Raw genomic sequence first — 17,167 nt, 5'->3', positions numbered from 1 at the left:
CATCCAGTAAGGATGTCTCCTGGGTGTTATCGTTACATCCAGTAAGGATGTCTCCTGGGTGTTATCGTTACATCCAGTAAGGATGTCTCCTGGGTGTTCAGGCATCCAGTAAGGATGTCTCCTGGGTGTTATCGTTACATCCCATTGTATGAGTAAAAGAGAGCCAACATGCTTCGGTTGGTATCTTAATTGTCTCCACCAGGCCGAAGGCACGGGGAGAGAGTATGTTTTGCACTCCGTCCGTCCGTCCGTTTGTGTGTCCGTGTGTCTGTGGACAGCTAATCCCTGGCCTCACATTGGCCTCTTATAGCGCCACCAGGAGGCCGCTTTGTGCAAAAAAAATTTTGGACAGTACACCTACAGATTTTGTCCAAACATTATGCAAATTGTACACAGTCTCTCTAGAGCCATTCAACGAAACTTTTCAGACTCTATCCTGATTGGCTAATATTGGCTTCCAAAGTTCGCAGGAGTGCTCAGTTTCAAACAAAATGCCGCAAATCATGAACACATCGTGTGATTTCCGTGAAATTGTGCACACATTCCCACTAGGCCGAGGAAGAAATACCACTGGAACATTTTCAACTCAGCCTCATGGTGGCGCTATAACTGACCGATTAGTGTTTTCACCTCTAATTGGGATCTGTGTAAAACTTTGTATGCACACTCCCTAGAGGCCAAGGAAAAACCTTTGCCTGGAATTTTTCACATCTGCTCTTCATAGCGCCACAAGAAGGTCGACATATGTAAAACACATTTTCTAATATTACTCCTTCAGATTTTATCCAAATTTCATGCAAATCGGTACACATGCTCTCCATAGTCATGTGATTTCTCATAATCCATCCTGATTGGCTATGATTGGCTTCTAAAGTGTTCAGGAGTAGCCCGCTTTGTACCCGTTTTGTACAAATCGCTACAACTCCTCAACACAGCGTCCGATTGCGGTGAAACTGTGCATGCATATTCCCACTAGGCTGAGGAAGAAATGCCACTTGACAGTTTTCAAATCAGCGTCATGGTGGCGCTACAACAGGCCGCGTCTCACACACACACACACACACACACACACACACACACACACACACACACACACACACATTTATATTACTCCTAAACATTTTGCCAAACATCACACACACTCCTATCCTCCAGGATAGGAGTGTGTGTGCCAATTGTGACCAATTGGCTAATAAAGGGCGAGGACATCATTATGATGTCAGAATAGGCCATCTCCATATATGGAGATCTAGGGGGTGATCAGTGTCCATTGGGGGAGGGGGGGGGGGTGTCTTTTGTGCTTCGTTCTGGGCAACAGGCGACGGACCCGACACCGGGCACCATTCCTTGTGGGGGTGTCAAATTTGAAGTCGGCGGGGCGAACAGTTCTCGAGTTACGTGGATCACAGACATACAGAGACTTTTATAGACATGGATAAATAAATAGGGTGAAATAAAGAGAAACGTACAACTCAGAGTGGATGTTGTCGGTGAGGCGGAACAGCTGCTCCTGTCCGTCGGCCTGCGTGGGGGAGAAGCGAGGCAGGAGGCCCTGGGGCCCCTTACAGCACCGAGGCTTCCTCACTCTCTGCACACTCAGCCTGCAGGGAGGGACATAAACAAGACGCTTGGAATGGCAGTGGTGGAAAAAAGGACTCAATTGCTGTTTTTTTTTTACCCATTTAGACCTGAGGACGATTCTACAAATGCCTTCTAAATTCTGACAGTTTTCTGAATGTCAGTGCTTTTCAAACATTTTCATGTCAAGGACCCCCAAAAATATATGTAATTGGCCGCCGACCCCCCATCTGAAAATATATTGTTCCAGGGACCCCCCCAGAAGCAAAGATTTGAGTTAAAAACGTTCGCTCTGAAAGAATATATACATTTTCACGATTTTTCTAAAATAGCAGACTTACAAGCTCGTAGCACGGCACTCGGTGCCGCACTATGAGCTTGTAGATCTGCTTTTTCAATAGCTAAAGCATAACATAATGCTTAAAACACCAAAAGGGGTTAGTTATCAAAGTTATCAATACTGCAATTTAGAACTGTGCTCAGTTACAAGTGAAAGTTCGGAATTCAAAATTTACTTTAGTAAAAAGTACAAAGGTATTGGTATCAAAAATTTACTGTTACCAAAAGTAGAACATACTCATTATGCAGAATGTCCCATTTAAAGTTTTCAACTGTGAAAGGCAGGCAATGATAACATAATGACATAATAATTCAGCATGTCTATAACGACGTGATGATGATGAGCAAAAGGCTCCACCTGTGGTTGCTGAGGCTGGCCATGTCCCTGACCGTCTGCGCCGTCTCCGAGGCAAAGTCCAACGCGCCGGCCACCGGTTTGGTCACCGTGCCGACCAGGCCTTTGCCCAGGCCTGAGAAGAAGCCGCTGACGCCCCCCTCGGTCTTCACCCCTTCCACCGTGGAGGTGATGATGCTGGTCATGCCACCGATGATGCCTGGAGAGAATAAACACTGGCTTTTGTTTAAGCACTTCCAATCAGGTGGCCCTATTTTGGTCAAACATTTTCAATCGTTTGGTTTTTGAAAATAGAAGCTTTACAAGCTCACAACACGGCGACGCGTGCTGTGAGCTTGCAGAGCAGCTTTGCAGAGTGACACAGTAGTAGTATATCAGAGTCTGTGTCCAAGGATGCTGTGCGTAACGATTTCATTGGATAAAGGATAATTTAAAAAAGCACATGATAAAAACTGACTTCAGTGTGCAAGCTCCTTATGTCTTATATTTTCTTACCTTATTTGATCTATCTCTTTGATCTATCTCTTTGATCACCTGACAGTGTGATTAGTGGAAGACAAGTAACATTAACAATGATAATAGCAATAACGTACAGCACGTCTTCACTGGTGTGTTGTTGTTGTTATAGAACAGGTTTTGTACAACAACACTGAACAGTCGTAGCGTGACATCCAGCACCTGGCCTAAATATATAGGTGTTGAGATGTGCACACAATCTTCTGTGTTAACAGTCCTACCGTGAGCCAGTCCATGGATCCCCGCCACCAGATGCTCTCCGCTGGTGGCTCCGTGGTATCGGATGTACTCTCGTTCACTCTGGTGTCGGTTGTCCATGGTCTTACCCAGACCGTCCGACAAGGTGCCGGCAAACTGGAAAAAAAATAGAGACGAGGGAATGACAAAGAGTTCAATCACATCCGTGTCCACATCATCAGAAAGCTCACAGAATAGACTAGCGTTAGCTATCCTAGTTGATGATACAAACAGGTATTGTCATTTTGTTAACATAGTTGTCCCGTTGTGCATGCAGAAACTCTTTCACACGGCACCATACAGATGCAGATGCATGCAACAGAGAGAGGGCGAGAGATACAGTACACACAGGCCCCTTTTCCACCGGTTGGTTCCCAATGGGAACCGGTTCAGTTCTTTTTGGTTTTTAGTCCATGAGCCAGAGCTCCAAAATTGAAACGTTAATTATGAATTGAGTGGGCAAAACCATACCTATATTTGATTGTTATCACCGTGAAACTTCCCCAATTGAGTACTTACATGAAGACAATGATCTATTATATTAAAAAAACATTTTATACATTTTCTAAATATGCAAATGAGGCATTATGTAGGAAAATATGCAAAATAATCGAAAATATGAAAAAGCTACTGCTGTGGAAGGGTTATCATGTATTAATTTACTTGTATTGATCCTATAAACAATTTAATATAGGGTATAGTTTGCCCACCAATTTTAGAGCTCTGGCTCATGGACTAAAAACCAAAAAGAACTGAACCAGTTCCCATTGGGAACCAACCGGTGGAAAAGGGGTCACAGAGGGGAAGAGAGAGAGAGCGACACAGTTATAAAATACGCAGTTTGTTTGATGTTATGTTGTCATCAGACAGAATTATTGGAGCATGTCTCAATACTGAGACATAGCAGGCTTTTGTTTAGTTGTAGAAGATGCTTCGTCTCTGGCTTTCACTTGTCATCTCGTGGATAGAACGATGATCGCGTATTACTCGCTGATGCCCTCTATTAGATGTTCCTTCTATCCCTGAGGGCTGGGACGGTATGTATTCAATGTTCCTTCTATAGCAGAGATGCATCCCTGAGGGCTGGGACGGTATGCTTTTTTTGTTATCCCAGTAATAAATCACTGTTTACCCATGGTATGGCGGTATCGGGATATTGAGCGAAAAGTTGTTTTGAATTCAATAAATAAAAATATATGATAATAATAATCGTTATAATAATAATAATAATATGAAGCCCAACACACAACGGCTCCATCCAACGCTGGAACTGGATACCGCGGTATGCCTTACACAGAGTAGAGGTAAGGGGGAATCAAAGCTGTGAGTTTAACCCATTTAGACATAGAAACATAGGGTTTTTTCAGAAAATACATTTTCTAGAATCTGATCTCAGCCTCAGGTCTCAATGTGTTGAACACATAAAGAACGTGGCACACACCTTGGCAGCGGAGTTGGACACGCCGTGGGTGACGTTGCGGATGAGGCCGCCCACGTTGCCGTACTTGATGAGCTCCGACATGCCCTCGGTGACGTCGTTGAGGAGCCCCATGGGGTTCCCCAGGAAGTCTACCGAGCCCAGGATCTGAGCCGCCTGGCTGATCAGCTCCTGTTGGGGGAGGAGGACACAGCCAGAGATTATTCATTTCATTAAGGGACCACTTCACCACTTTTTACTGCCTCATGCAATACTGCCTCTTAAAAGTTGGTGTTGACTTTATATATTGTCAATTACTTGCACGAGAGGGTTGTTGACGTTAGTTGCTTTAGCAGACAGTTTGAGGGTCCAATGGAGGTTAAGAGGTTTTGTCCAAAGCGTTTTAACCTTTTCTTTTTACTTCTTTCCATTGGTTCAATATTTTCGAAACAACACACAGACAGGGTGTTCAATAGCAGTGATTTAAGGAAAAGAAAAATCTCAAATCTCAAAAATGGAGTTACAGTAGGTGGTTTCCTCCTGACAGCAACGAATACATTTTCTTTTATAAGCGTTCATCAATCATAATTGAGGCAAGTTTGAAATTATGCCAATATTGATTTGAAGTCCCTCATTACTCAGCCCGCCCGATAAATCGTGTCGGGAATGCTCCTCTCACCTCTCTGAAGTGCTTGAAGATGTCATTAATGATGATCTCCTGGGTCTCGTACGGGTGGACCCTGGTGAAGGGGTACATGTTGATCACAGCGTCCTCAAAGCGAATGAGCGGGAAGCCCAGCGCTCCCTTGAGAGCCTGTGGTGAGTTTAGGATGAAATAACACTGAGAGAACAAATACAGCACTGGCAGTAACTCAACAGGGGAAATCTACTTGTATACGTGGGGACTTATGCTCTATTATGGTGGTACGCCAAGTTGTAAAGAAAAGGCATGCACAGCCGGACTTACTATAGTGTCATGCTTGTTTTAATACAGTGATTGCAATTTAAAGTAGTAATAGTAGGAATTTGGTGTCCCCAATCCCAATTCAAATTGTTGCCGTTGTTAAATTCATTGCCCAACGTCTTTGTGTCAACAGACCAGTGGAATGGATGTAAGACTTTAAATATTCACCAGTAGTAGACCTTGATGAAGGCCTCTGGCCGAAACACGCTGGTCACCTGCATTATCTTTTTAATTCTTTCCTTGCTACAGACTCATTCATTAAAAGGGTTTTCTACTTGAACTGAACAGCTCTGTTCAGTTCCTTAGTTGGAACTTCTTTAAGTTCACCGCCTTATTTTCTCCACCATAATTTAGCATCTTAAAGGTATATTCAGTGATTTCACTTAATTCAAATATCACTTATTTTTTTGTTTTGTTGTGATAATCCTCCCTACTATAGAGTGTGCTGACCACATAAGGAGTTCCTCCCTGTCCCCAGTTAACCCCTGGGGGTCAAAAAACCTTAGGTTTCGTTTTTGACTCTCTATCCTGATTGGACGAAAGGCTGGGTCCCACAGCCAAAAACGAAACCTAAGGTTTTTTGAGTGAAATCACTGAATATACCTTTAAAAAATATATATCTCTAAATCTCGTGGTTTTGATCGAAACGGCAATGGTCTTCATTTCTGCACCTAGCATCTCTTTTGGAATATAAACGCTTCTGGAGAGTTTAGATGTGACAGCGTAACGTAATAATGGAAGATTATGTCTCCCGGTTTAGAGGGGTAATGGAAGGCGGGGCTTTTCAGAGTAAAATCTGACTCATCTGCTGGGCACTGTAGCGCCTTTATTCTGAATATTCCTGGGAATAAAAAGTGTTAAATTCTATTCTATTTACTGTAGAATTAGTTTCAACTAGTTTTTAATGTCAAATATTAGATCAAATATAAGATCAAGTAATGATGTTTTAATATATAACCTTGGTGAATGTTGACAGTTGCCTTACCTTTAAATCCGCAGGGAGCTTGTGGGAGGTGAACACGCTCAGTTTGACCTGAGGAAGGCTGATCTTCAGGTTCTCAAAGTAGTAGCGCTTGATAGCGCCAGTGTCCTCGCTGGTCCGCTCGTAGAGGTTCTCGTCTAGTCTCTCCACCTCTGCATTCCATCAGACACAAGGATCGCAGCATGAATTATTCATGAAACTCCACTGATATTTTGTTACTGTTAAATGGAGACTCTTCGCAGCCAACTACAGCAGTGGTTTGAAGGTTTCCAACATTTTCATATCAATGCCCATTATTTATTGTGCATCTGAGCCACGGAACCAACATTTGATGAGAATTAGGCTCACAGACGGAAAACTGAAGAATATTTTGTTATCTTTGTCCACAATTCCGTGCTGTATCGATCAAAATAACAATTATTCTACAATCTATTGTGTAGAGTCTGTAGACTTTTTAATGAAACCAAATGGTTTAATTTTACACTCTCAAGAGTTAACGATCTAAAGGGTAATTTTTTTCAGTTCAGTTCAGTTTTATTTTGGTCATAGAATGAACATTGAATGTATTCATTTCATCTTACAATTTTAACAAAGACCAAAAAGATTTAGGCTGGCTACCATTTATCTGGGGACCACCTGGAACCCCCTCAAGGACCACTGGTTGAAAACCACTGAACTACGGTATGCCCACCTGCTTCCGTCTGTCCGTATCCAAAGAAGCTGAGCAGCTTAAGCAGTAGCTTCTCCTCGATGATAACGGTGAAGCGTCTGGCCGTCACCATGAGATGCTGTGGAAAATAATATGCAATGACTCTGTTTACTTTCCATACAGTACCAACTGAATGGGTCAAAATCGCACAACCTTTTATCACGGCAAGGAACAGGAAGAAATCTTTGATCTGGTTCCTTTGTTTAAGTTTAAGACATAGAAGGAAAACATATAAAACGTACTTCTCGCCCATGGCGAAAAAAAGCATGCAAACTTAAAGATGCAGAAACCGCATACAGACAATAATGCTTTTGCAGCGGTGGAAAGCAACCAAGTACATTTACGTAAGTACAATGTTGAGGTAATTGTACTTTACTTGAGTTACTTGAGTTATACATTTCGGATCCAAATATTGTACTTTTACTGCACATAATTCATTTGAAAGCTTTAGTTACTAATTACATTGTATTATTATACAAAACATACATTACCCACTTCAGCCCTATAATATATACATTCCGGCCATTTGTAAATATAAAAATATTTGTATACATTCGAAAACTTGTGAAAGGAACGTTCTGCATAATGAGTCCTTGGGCAAGACATTGCCTCTAATGAGTTGGTCGGTGTGAGCTTGCTACCATTGGTGTGTGAATGTGGGAGGTGAGGACACTGGTGTCGACTGTTCGCCGGTTCACCTCCCAATGTATGAATGAATGAATGAACCATTGTAAAGCGCTTTGAGCACTTGGAAAAGCACTATAAAAATGCAATTCATTCATTATTCTAGCAGCAGAACCGCCGGTATTCTTTGATATTACGAATATCGAGTAAATAGTAGAAAACTAGAAATGATTAAATCAATTAATTACCAGCTGTTAATTATTGCATAGCAGCTGGTAAAAAAACAAAAAAAACAACTGGCCTTGAAGAGGTCCGTGAGCATGAGGTTGCTCGGAACCTTCACGGAGTTGACCTGCAGGGCGGCGCCACTGTCCACCATGCTGCCGTCACTAGAGCCTGCAGGGGTCACGCAGAGCATGACGGGCTGCGTGGTGCCCAGCAGCTGGTTGTCCACCTGGAGGAGGAACAATATTATGTCACCATATTTCAGCTGGTTGTCCACCTGGAGGAGGAACAATATTATGTCACCATATTTCTTCACAATACGTAATATTATCACAGTGTTTTTTCATGCGTATTTTTTAGGGTTATTGTTCAAGTTAGAGTGGACATAGAATACGCAGGCTGGGACAGGCTGGGTGCTGGGCTAAAGAAATTTCAGCAGATGATGGATGGAGCTTTCTTTATTTCATTATTTCAGAAATTATTTCTTTATTGCAGATTTCTTTATTGAGAAGTTTACTGTTTTCAGGAAATGTGGCATGACCTGAAAGTTTTAGTCGACTAATATGTATTTTGGCGGGCTAATTGTGGCTAATTTCACCATGCAGCCAACCATGAAATGACTAGTCCCAATTGTCAGTATATTTATTTCGTCTTTGATTTAAAGTCATCATGGCTTAGTTTTCTTTAATTCCGCTTTTCCTCCATGGAAAAAACGGCGAACATTCGACGGATTTCTTTTTTCGTCGTAGTTTTTAGTGGACGTAATCAAACCCTGACCTGGATGTTCTGGACCTTGAGCTCCAGCACCTCGCTGGCGGCCGTGCGGGTGAAGTGGACGTCGATGCCCGACAGCGTGGTGAAGACCAGCTCCTCCGGCAGCTTGTTGACCAGAGAGACACCCACGCCGTCCTCCAGGCTCACCAACACCTGTTCGTTCACAGTGGGGTTCACACTTCACAGGTGGTGAAAAAGTACCGCTACTCAATTGTGTTACTTAAAAGTAAAACTAATTCCACAGTAAATAGAATTGGATTTAAAACTTTCTGTGCCCAGGAGACAAAGGGCTATGAGTAGTAAACCAATCATTTCTGTCGGTAGGGGTTAACTACCTCCAATGGCCACAAGGCGGCAGTTTAATATATAAAAAAATAATGAGGAAGAAAAAAAAGAACCAAACTGAAATCAATGTTTTGCAATAATAATCAGAGTAACTAGTAACTAAAGCTTTCAAATAAATTGTGTATGTGATGTGAATGTGTCTCCATGTACCTCTAGCTCCTGTCCAGTATGTGATGTGAATGTGTCTCATGTCCCTCTAGCTCCTGTTCAGTATGTGATGTGAATGTGTCTCATGTCCCTCTAGCTCCTGTCCAGTATGTGATGTGAATGTGTCTCCATGTCCCTCTAGCTCCTGTTCAGTATGTGATGTGAATGTGTCTCATGTCCCTCTAGCTCCTGTCCAGTATGTGATGTGAATGTGTCTCATGTCCCTCTAGCTCCTGTTCAGTATGTGATGTGAATGTGTCTCATGTCCCTCTAGCTCCTGTCCAGTGTGTGATGTGAATGTGTCTCCATGTCCCTCTAGCTCCTGTCCAGTATGTGATGTGAATGTGTCTCCATGTCCCTCTAGCTCCTGTCCAGTATGTGATGTGAATGTGTCTCATATCGCTCTAGCTCCTGTCCAGTATGTGATGTGAATGTGTCTCCATGTCCCTCTAGCTCCTGTCCAGTATGTGATGTGAATGTGTCTCCATGTCCCTCTAGCTAATGTCCAGTATGTGATGTGAATGTGTCTCATGTACCTCTAGCTCCTGTTCAGGATCTTTCTTTGGAACACTTTCTTTGTGTGGATCGTCCTCCGCGGTGGAAGCCCGGATCATTCGCCGCTGGTTGAAGTCACTGATCTACACACGCGTGTGCACACACACACACACACACACACACACACACACACACACACACACACACACACACACACACACACACACACACACACACACAGAGAAACAAACTGTTGCAAATGGCAGGTCTGTGTGTACAGATACAGTTCAACTAATGCAATCCTGATAATTTAAAATCACACGCTTATAAAGCCGAACATAGCCGATCTACAAGCTCACTCACAGCACATTGAGTTGTGAGCTTGTAGATCAGCTATTTACGGCACACAACCCTGGCGTGCATCAAAGTATAAGGGGAACACCATGGAATCTCAGTTTTTGGGCAAGAATTACCGGTAACTTGTTTGTATTTCAACAATATGATTTCTGGAATTTCATAATACTAATAGTGGTACAATAAATAAAAAAAAGTAAAATAAATGTAAGGTATGAATTATTAAATGAGGGTAGGTTCCCTCACAAAAAACATTCAGTAATCCTGGTAATCTAAACTACATCCCCCTGGCCATCTGGGGCACCTGATGGAGGGGGAAGGAACTAGTTGGAATAATGTGTTCCTTCCACTCGCTATGTCCGACCGGGGAAACTCCTCCCTGTCAGGTGAAAAGAAGCGGAAGAAGACTCCTCATGCATTGAAGAAAGCATGAGGTCAGTCCGTTGCTCTCCCCAGGTTGGCAGAGGGAGTGTAGCGCCCAGGATTACATTAGATAACTGACACTGGGTGAAAAAAATTGTTAGAAAATCGTGGGATAAAATAAAATAGAGAAAGAAAATATATATTTTCCTAACCTGCAGCACTCTTGTTGGTCCGTCCGGTAGCACCTGGACCGACAGCACCCCAGAACCAGGTCTCATCTTTTGGTTGATGAATTGCTGGTCTGGGCCAGGATTGATCATGAATCCAGAGTCTGGTCCCAGAACAACCTCTGCCCCATCGTACAGGCCTGACACCCCGCCCTTGGCCTGAGGGACAGGGATCATTCATTAGGAAAAGCAACTAAATGTTGAGACGCTACAATCATAGAACTGTTTTGTAAAAGTAAATGAGAAAGAGAGGTTGCACATCAGCAATGGATTTCAGTGGAGGGCTAGACTCAAACTCCAGTATACATAAGAAAGTTGAAATTAAAACAAATCCAAAAAATTTTTACATTTTGGATGAGCTATCTTTTTGTTTTGTAAAAGTGTTTTATCTCAGTTTATAGTCAATATTTTGCACAAACATACTCTAAACATATCGTTGCTATCTGGCATTAACTCCATATTTCAACTCGTGGTTTTAGTCAAATTGAATGAACGCCCTACATCGTCATACAAGAGTGTCGTACAAAAGTTGCGAAAAGAAATAGCCGATCTACAACAACACAGTGAATCTTTGTACAAATACAAATCTCAGTCTTTACAAACTTGTCTTGAGAAGTTTTGGCACTAGTTAGCGGATATGTATGGCATGTGTGATGTAAGCTCTGACCAACCCACCTGCACTACCAGCCGGGGCAGGCCACAGGTCAGCATGCCTGAGCTGAAGTGCCATGTCTGGGTGGTGCTGCGACGAGAGTCTGGCCTCCTCAGCATCAATGGCTCATAACTTCAAGAGAGGAAGGCAGAGAGAGAGATCAGAATGGTAACCTACCAGACAGAAAATGCCTCTCCGAGTCCATTCCAGGCAGTCTCACAGCAACAACTTCCATGTTTGAATCTTAAAATAAAGTCTGGAAGTAAGTATTATGTCCTCCTCTCCCAACAGAGAGGAGTAATTGTCTCCGCCAGGCTGAAGACATGGGTAAGACTATGTTTTTTCTCCTGTCAGTCCTTGTGTATGTCCGTCCGTGAGCAGCTAATCTGCGGCACACTCTCTGGAGGCCAAGGAAAAACCTCTGCCTGTTATCGGTTTTGCAAAAACATATTTTATGATATTACTCTTACAGACATTGTCCAAGCATCACGCAAATCGGTACACATCATCTCGATAGTCATGTGATCAAGATCTGTCCGATTCTTGTGAGCCATCCTAGTTGGATAAGATGCCTCAAATCATGAACAATTTCCAAAACAGCCTCATGGTGGTGGTGCTATATGGTGCGATTCACATTTAGGCCTACAGTATAATACAATAAAAAAAAATCCCCCCTAGATTCGTTGAATCATTAAAGGTCCGCTGACACGCCCCGAAATTAATATGGGTGGTACAGCACATCACGTGGTCTGACTGAAAACAGTTTGAAATTGTTTGAAACAGGGCTACGGCGCGCCGCGCTAGCAACAAGTGGCTAGGCTAGCGTTTTTGACGGTACATTTAGGTCATTTTGGCTATAAATGAAATTGAAAAAAAAATAATCTTCGTTACAATGACATTGAGTTGACGTGTACGTTTTAGGGTAAACTGTTGCATAATCGCAATTTCGCGTGACGAGTTCCATGTTCTCCGTCCTCCCCCCGCTGACATGGCCTCAAACACGGCTAAGTGCTGAACAGGGCTCCGTGCTGCGGAGCTTCACAGGTTACCACTGCCTGTCTAGCGCCACAGTGTCGGGCTAACCTGAGCCCCCTCTCTCTCTCTCTCTCTCTCTCACACACACACACAGACACACACTCTCTCTCTCTCTCTCTCACACACACACACCGATATGGGGGGGCGCATAGGCGGCGGGTGCGTTTTACCTTTGGGTAGGCTATAATATAACGTGTCAGTGTTGCTGCAGTGGTGTGAACTGTGAACTGTGCACTGGTGCTGCTGAGTTCTGACAGCCGACTCACAGCTTCTTCTTCTGAATTACTTTATCTTTGCCTTGAAAAAGACATTTTGCGTTTTGCTGTTTCCCAAAACAAACCAGCGCTCGCTACTCTTTGCTACAAAGCGACTGGAAGGACGAGGTTTACAGACATACCAATAGTAGTCAATCATAATGATTAGGCCAGTTGCTGTATAGTGTATAGCCTATCCGATCAGCGATCACCAGGGAGCAGCGACAACACACACACACACACTCACACACTGCGTCTTGCATCAGCCTTCAGCGCGCATACGGACTGCCTTACGCACCGCCAGTCTCTCCCTCCGTATCTCTCTCTCTCTCTCTCTCTCTCTCCAATAATAATAAAACGCATCACAGCGCGACAACTTGTGAAGATTAGATATATTCGAAGAAACTAGCATTTAGGAACCACTGGAAAAAATAACAAGTATCCGTGCGCAACTTGGAGCTCTCCAATAGCCACACTCAGAAGGCATGTGATGTCTTCGTCACCACCAGAAGTATAATGAAACTTTCATCTCATTAATCATTGACATAGCGTTATTTAGACTATAATGATCAACTTGTATGGGTGATCATTTTATGTATATCAAATATTATATTAACTCAAGGTAATTAATGCTACAGCTCTGAATATAAATGTCGGAACTGGTGTAAAATGGAGAATAAGCCTGTTGCAGTGTTGCGCACTGAAAACCAGAACCGGTACGCTCGCCCCTTTTCCAACTCACCCCCACGAAAAGTGAAGAACGGTCGCCCTGGGATTTAGAAAAGTGAAGACAGCTTGCCCCAAAGCCATGAATAGCTCGCTCCCAAAGTGTGGTTATCTCGCCCCACAGCGTGGATATCTCGCCCCAAAGCATGGATATCTCGCCCCATGTTTATTTCATGTTTATTTTACCTTATTTCTCATATTAGAACCTTTAGAATCAATGTTGTTTGTCAAAGGAGAACATTTAGAACCAGTTTGTTGTTGTTGGTCAAATGAAAATGATGCATGGTACCCAGGGGGCAAACCACCCTTTTTTTAGGAAACCTGCATTTGCCATGACCTCAAAGGTTGTCCACCAGAAATAATATCTAAATTGTCAAAATTAATAATATCGAAATTGTGCTTTACCATGATTTCTACCATGATTGTTGACAGCTTTTGGCAAACACAAGCAATATTAATCCATTGGCTAATGTATGGCCCAGAAGGGACATATATCCTTGAGCTTGCATATTGTCAATATGGCTGCAAACGTGAAAAAGAAAAGAGACATTGTCTCTTTTCTTTTTCACGTTTCGGGTAGGCACCATCTTGTAAATATGCACAATAAGGGTCCAGACACACCCAATAATAAAAAACCGTGGACAACCTTTGAGGTCATGGCAAATGCAGGTTTCCTAAAAAAAAGGGGTGGTTGGCCCCCTGGGTACCATGCATCATTTTCATTTGACCAACAACAAACTGGTTCTAAATGTTCTCCTTTGACAAACAACATTGATTCTAAAGGTTCTAATATGAGAAATAAGGTAAAATAAACATGAAATAAACATGGGGCGAGATATCCGTGCTTTGGGGCGAGATATCCACGCTGTGGGGCGAGATAACCACACTTTGGGAGCGAGCTATTCATGGCTTTGGGGCAAGCTGTCTTCACTTTTCTAAATCCCAGGGCGACCGTTCTTCACTTTTCGTGGGGGTGAGTTGGAAAAGGGGCGAGCGTACCTGTTCTGGTTTTCAGTGCGCAACACTGCAACAGGCTTATTCTCCATTTTACACCAGTTCCGACATTTATATTCAGAGCTGTAGCATTAATTACCTTGAGTTAATATAATATTTGATATACATAAAATGATCACCCATACAAGTTGATCATTATAGCCTAAATAACGCTATGTCAATGATTAATGAGATGAAAGTTTCATTATACTTCTGGTGGTGACGAAGACATCACATGCCTTCTGAGTGTGGCTATTGGAGAGCTCCAAGTTGCGCACGGATACTTGTTATTTTTTCCAGTGGTTCCTAAATGCTAGTTTCTTCGAATATATCTAATCTTCACAAGTTGTCGCTCTGTGATGCGTTTTATTATTATTAGAGAGAGAGAGAGAGAGAGAGAGAGATACGGAGGGAGAGACTGGCGGTGCGTAAGGCAGTCCGTATGCGCGCTGAAGGCTGATGCAAGACGGAGTGTGTGTGTGTGTGTTGTCGCTGCTCCCTGGTGATCGCTGATCGGATAGGCTATACACTATACAGCAACTGGCCTAATCATTATGATTGACTACTATTGGTATGTCTGTAAACCTCGTCCTTCCAGTCGCTTTGTAGCAAAGAGTAGCGAGCGCTGGTTTGTTTTGGGAAACAGCAAAACGCAAAATGTCTTTTTCAAGGCAAAGATAAAGTAATTCAGAAGAAGAAGCTGTGAGTCGGCTGTCAGAACTCAGCAGCACCAGTGCACGGTTCACAGTTCACACCACTGCAGCAACAGACACGTTATATTATAGCCTACCCAAAGGTAAAACGCACCCGCCGCCTATGCGCCCCCCCATATCGGTGTGTGTGTGTGTGAGAGAGAGAGAGAGAGAGAGAGAGAGAGAGAGAGAGTGTGTGTGTGTGTGTGTGTGTGTGTGAGAGAGAGAGAGTCAGTCGAGAGAGAGAGAGGGCTCAGGTTAGCCCGGCGCTGTGGCGCTAGACAGGCAGTGGTAACCTGTGAAGCTCCGCAGCACGGAGCCCTGTTCAGCACTTAGCCGTGTTTGAGGCCATGTCAGCGGGGGGAGGACGGAGAACATGGAACTCGTCACGTGAAATTGCGATTATGCAACAGTTTACCCTAAAACTTACACGTCAACTCAATGTCATTGTAACGAAGATTTTCGAGCGATTTCTTTTTTTTTTTTCAATTACATTTATAGGAAATATGACTCTAAATGTGACACCAAAATAGTAGCATAAGTTGCTATGCTACTACGGCCACCAAGCTCGGCGAGCCCGCATAGAAGTCGATGGAGAAAGCTTGTCACACTCTGACGTCAGAATCATGATAGCATTGTTTGATAGCAGTTCTTAGCTCCCGAGGGGCGTGTCAGCGGACCTTTAAGCCCAAACCACACCGGCAGGGCCTCCTTGGGACAAAACCGTTTTAAGGTCAGCCACACCAATGCAACTCATTGAGTTGCATTGGTGTGGTTGGCCTTAACCCATTTTAGGCGGGAACCCCTTTTGGTGTTAGCATTACGTTATGCTTTAGCTATTTCAAAATAGCAGATCTAGGTCTGCTATTTTTTTTAAATCGAAGAGCGACTCACATAGAAGACATTTTTTTAATCCGATCTCAGGTCAGAATGAAAACTGTCAGGATGTAGAAGACATTTTTAGAATCTGATCTCAGGTCAGAATGGGTTAAGGAGTCCCTAGCGTAGTGTTTTGGGCTTTATGAACTGACCTGTTATCAGTGACGGCTGCCAGCCCAATCCCTAGCGGAGTGGTTTGGGCTTTATGAACTGACCTGTTATCAGTGACGGCTGCCAGCCCAGCAGAGAGGTTTGGGCTTTATGAACTGACCTGTTATCAGTGACGGCTGCCAGCCCAGCAGAGAGGTTTGGGCTTTATGAACTGACCTGTTATCAGTGACGGCTGCCAGCCCAGTCCCTAGCGGAGAGGTTTGGGCTTTATGAACTGACCTGTTATCAGTGACGGCTGCCAGCCCAGAGGAGAGGTTTGGGCTTTATGAACTGACCTGTTATCAGTGACGGCTGCCAGCCCAGAGGAGAGGTTTGGGCTTTATGAACTGACCTGTTATCAGTGACGGCTGCCAGCCCAGTCCCTAGCGGAGTGGTTTAGGCTTTATAACTGACCTGGTATCAGTGACAGCTGCCAGCCCAGTCCCTAGCGGAGTGGTTTAGGCTTTATAACTGACCTGTTATCAGTGACGGCTGCCAGCCCAGCGATGTCCAGCACCAGGGAGGAGTCCAGTGGGCGTGGCTGGGCCGGCTTGCTCTGCGGAGGGGAGGAGCCTTCATGACAGAGCATGCCTGTACCCGTCATCCTCCACAGCTGAGACCTCTTCCCAGGCTCCTGTTTTGTTTATTTGACAAATATATGTGTTAAAACAGTGGTTTATTTCCCAGGCTCCTGTTTGGTTTATTTGACAAATATATGTGTTAAAACAGTGGTTTTCAACACTTTTCATGTAAAGGTCCATTATTTACTCTGCATTTGAGCCACGGGCCACCATTTGATGACATTTAGCCTCACAGACCCAAAACTAAAGAATATTTTGTTGTCGTTGGATAACATTTTATCCACAATTCCATGTTGTATTGATGTTGGTACCATTAGGAGAAATTTGTAAGCATTTGTAATAACAATTCTTATACATTCTCTAATTGTGCAGACATCTTTTAAATTAAGGAGCCAAATGCAGATGTTTTGCAATCATTTAATTCTTGAGAGAGTAAAATGAAACCAAATGGACCCGTATTCATTTTACACTCTCAAGATCTAAGGGCCGATTCATACTCCTATTTTACCTCTGTTTCGGCGCTGTAGTGCCGAAATTATTTCGGCTCGTCATAA

The 17,167-nt window shown here is 43.4% G+C and overlaps 1 protein-coding gene across 1 annotated transcript in view; it reads right to left on the bottom strand.

Moving 5' to 3' along the window:
• Positions 1-17,167, bottom strand: part of vps13d (vacuolar protein sorting 13 homolog D) — a 90,688-nt gene that overhangs the window by 6,128 nt on the left and 67,393 nt on the right. The window contains exons 56-68 of the mRNA XM_083769549.1: positions 16,509-16,666; positions 11,327-11,435; positions 10,637-10,810; positions 9,749-9,850; positions 8,724-8,873; positions 8,023-8,175; positions 7,080-7,176; positions 6,392-6,540; positions 5,122-5,256; positions 4,467-4,634; positions 3,010-3,142; positions 2,276-2,471; positions 1,470-1,601 (exon numbers count right to left, since the gene is read on the bottom strand). Coding sequence (XP_083625675.1) covers positions 1,470-1,601; positions 2,276-2,471; positions 3,010-3,142; positions 4,467-4,634; positions 5,122-5,256; positions 6,392-6,540; positions 7,080-7,176; positions 8,023-8,175; positions 8,724-8,873; positions 9,749-9,850; positions 10,637-10,810; positions 11,327-11,435; positions 16,509-16,666 — 1,856 coding nt within the window. The remainder of the gene's footprint in view (positions 1-1,469; positions 1,602-2,275; positions 2,472-3,009; positions 3,143-4,466; positions 4,635-5,121; positions 5,257-6,391; positions 6,541-7,079; positions 7,177-8,022; positions 8,176-8,723; positions 8,874-9,748; positions 9,851-10,636; positions 10,811-11,326; positions 11,436-16,508; positions 16,667-17,167) is intronic.

Source organism: Protomyctophum parallelum (assembly GCF_964188405.1).
Source record: "Protomyctophum parallelum genome assembly, chromosome: 7".
NCBI lineage: Eukaryota > Metazoa > Chordata > Actinopteri > Myctophiformes > Myctophidae > Protomyctophum > Protomyctophum parallelum.
This window is presented reverse-complemented; position numbering and strand designations above follow the sequence as displayed.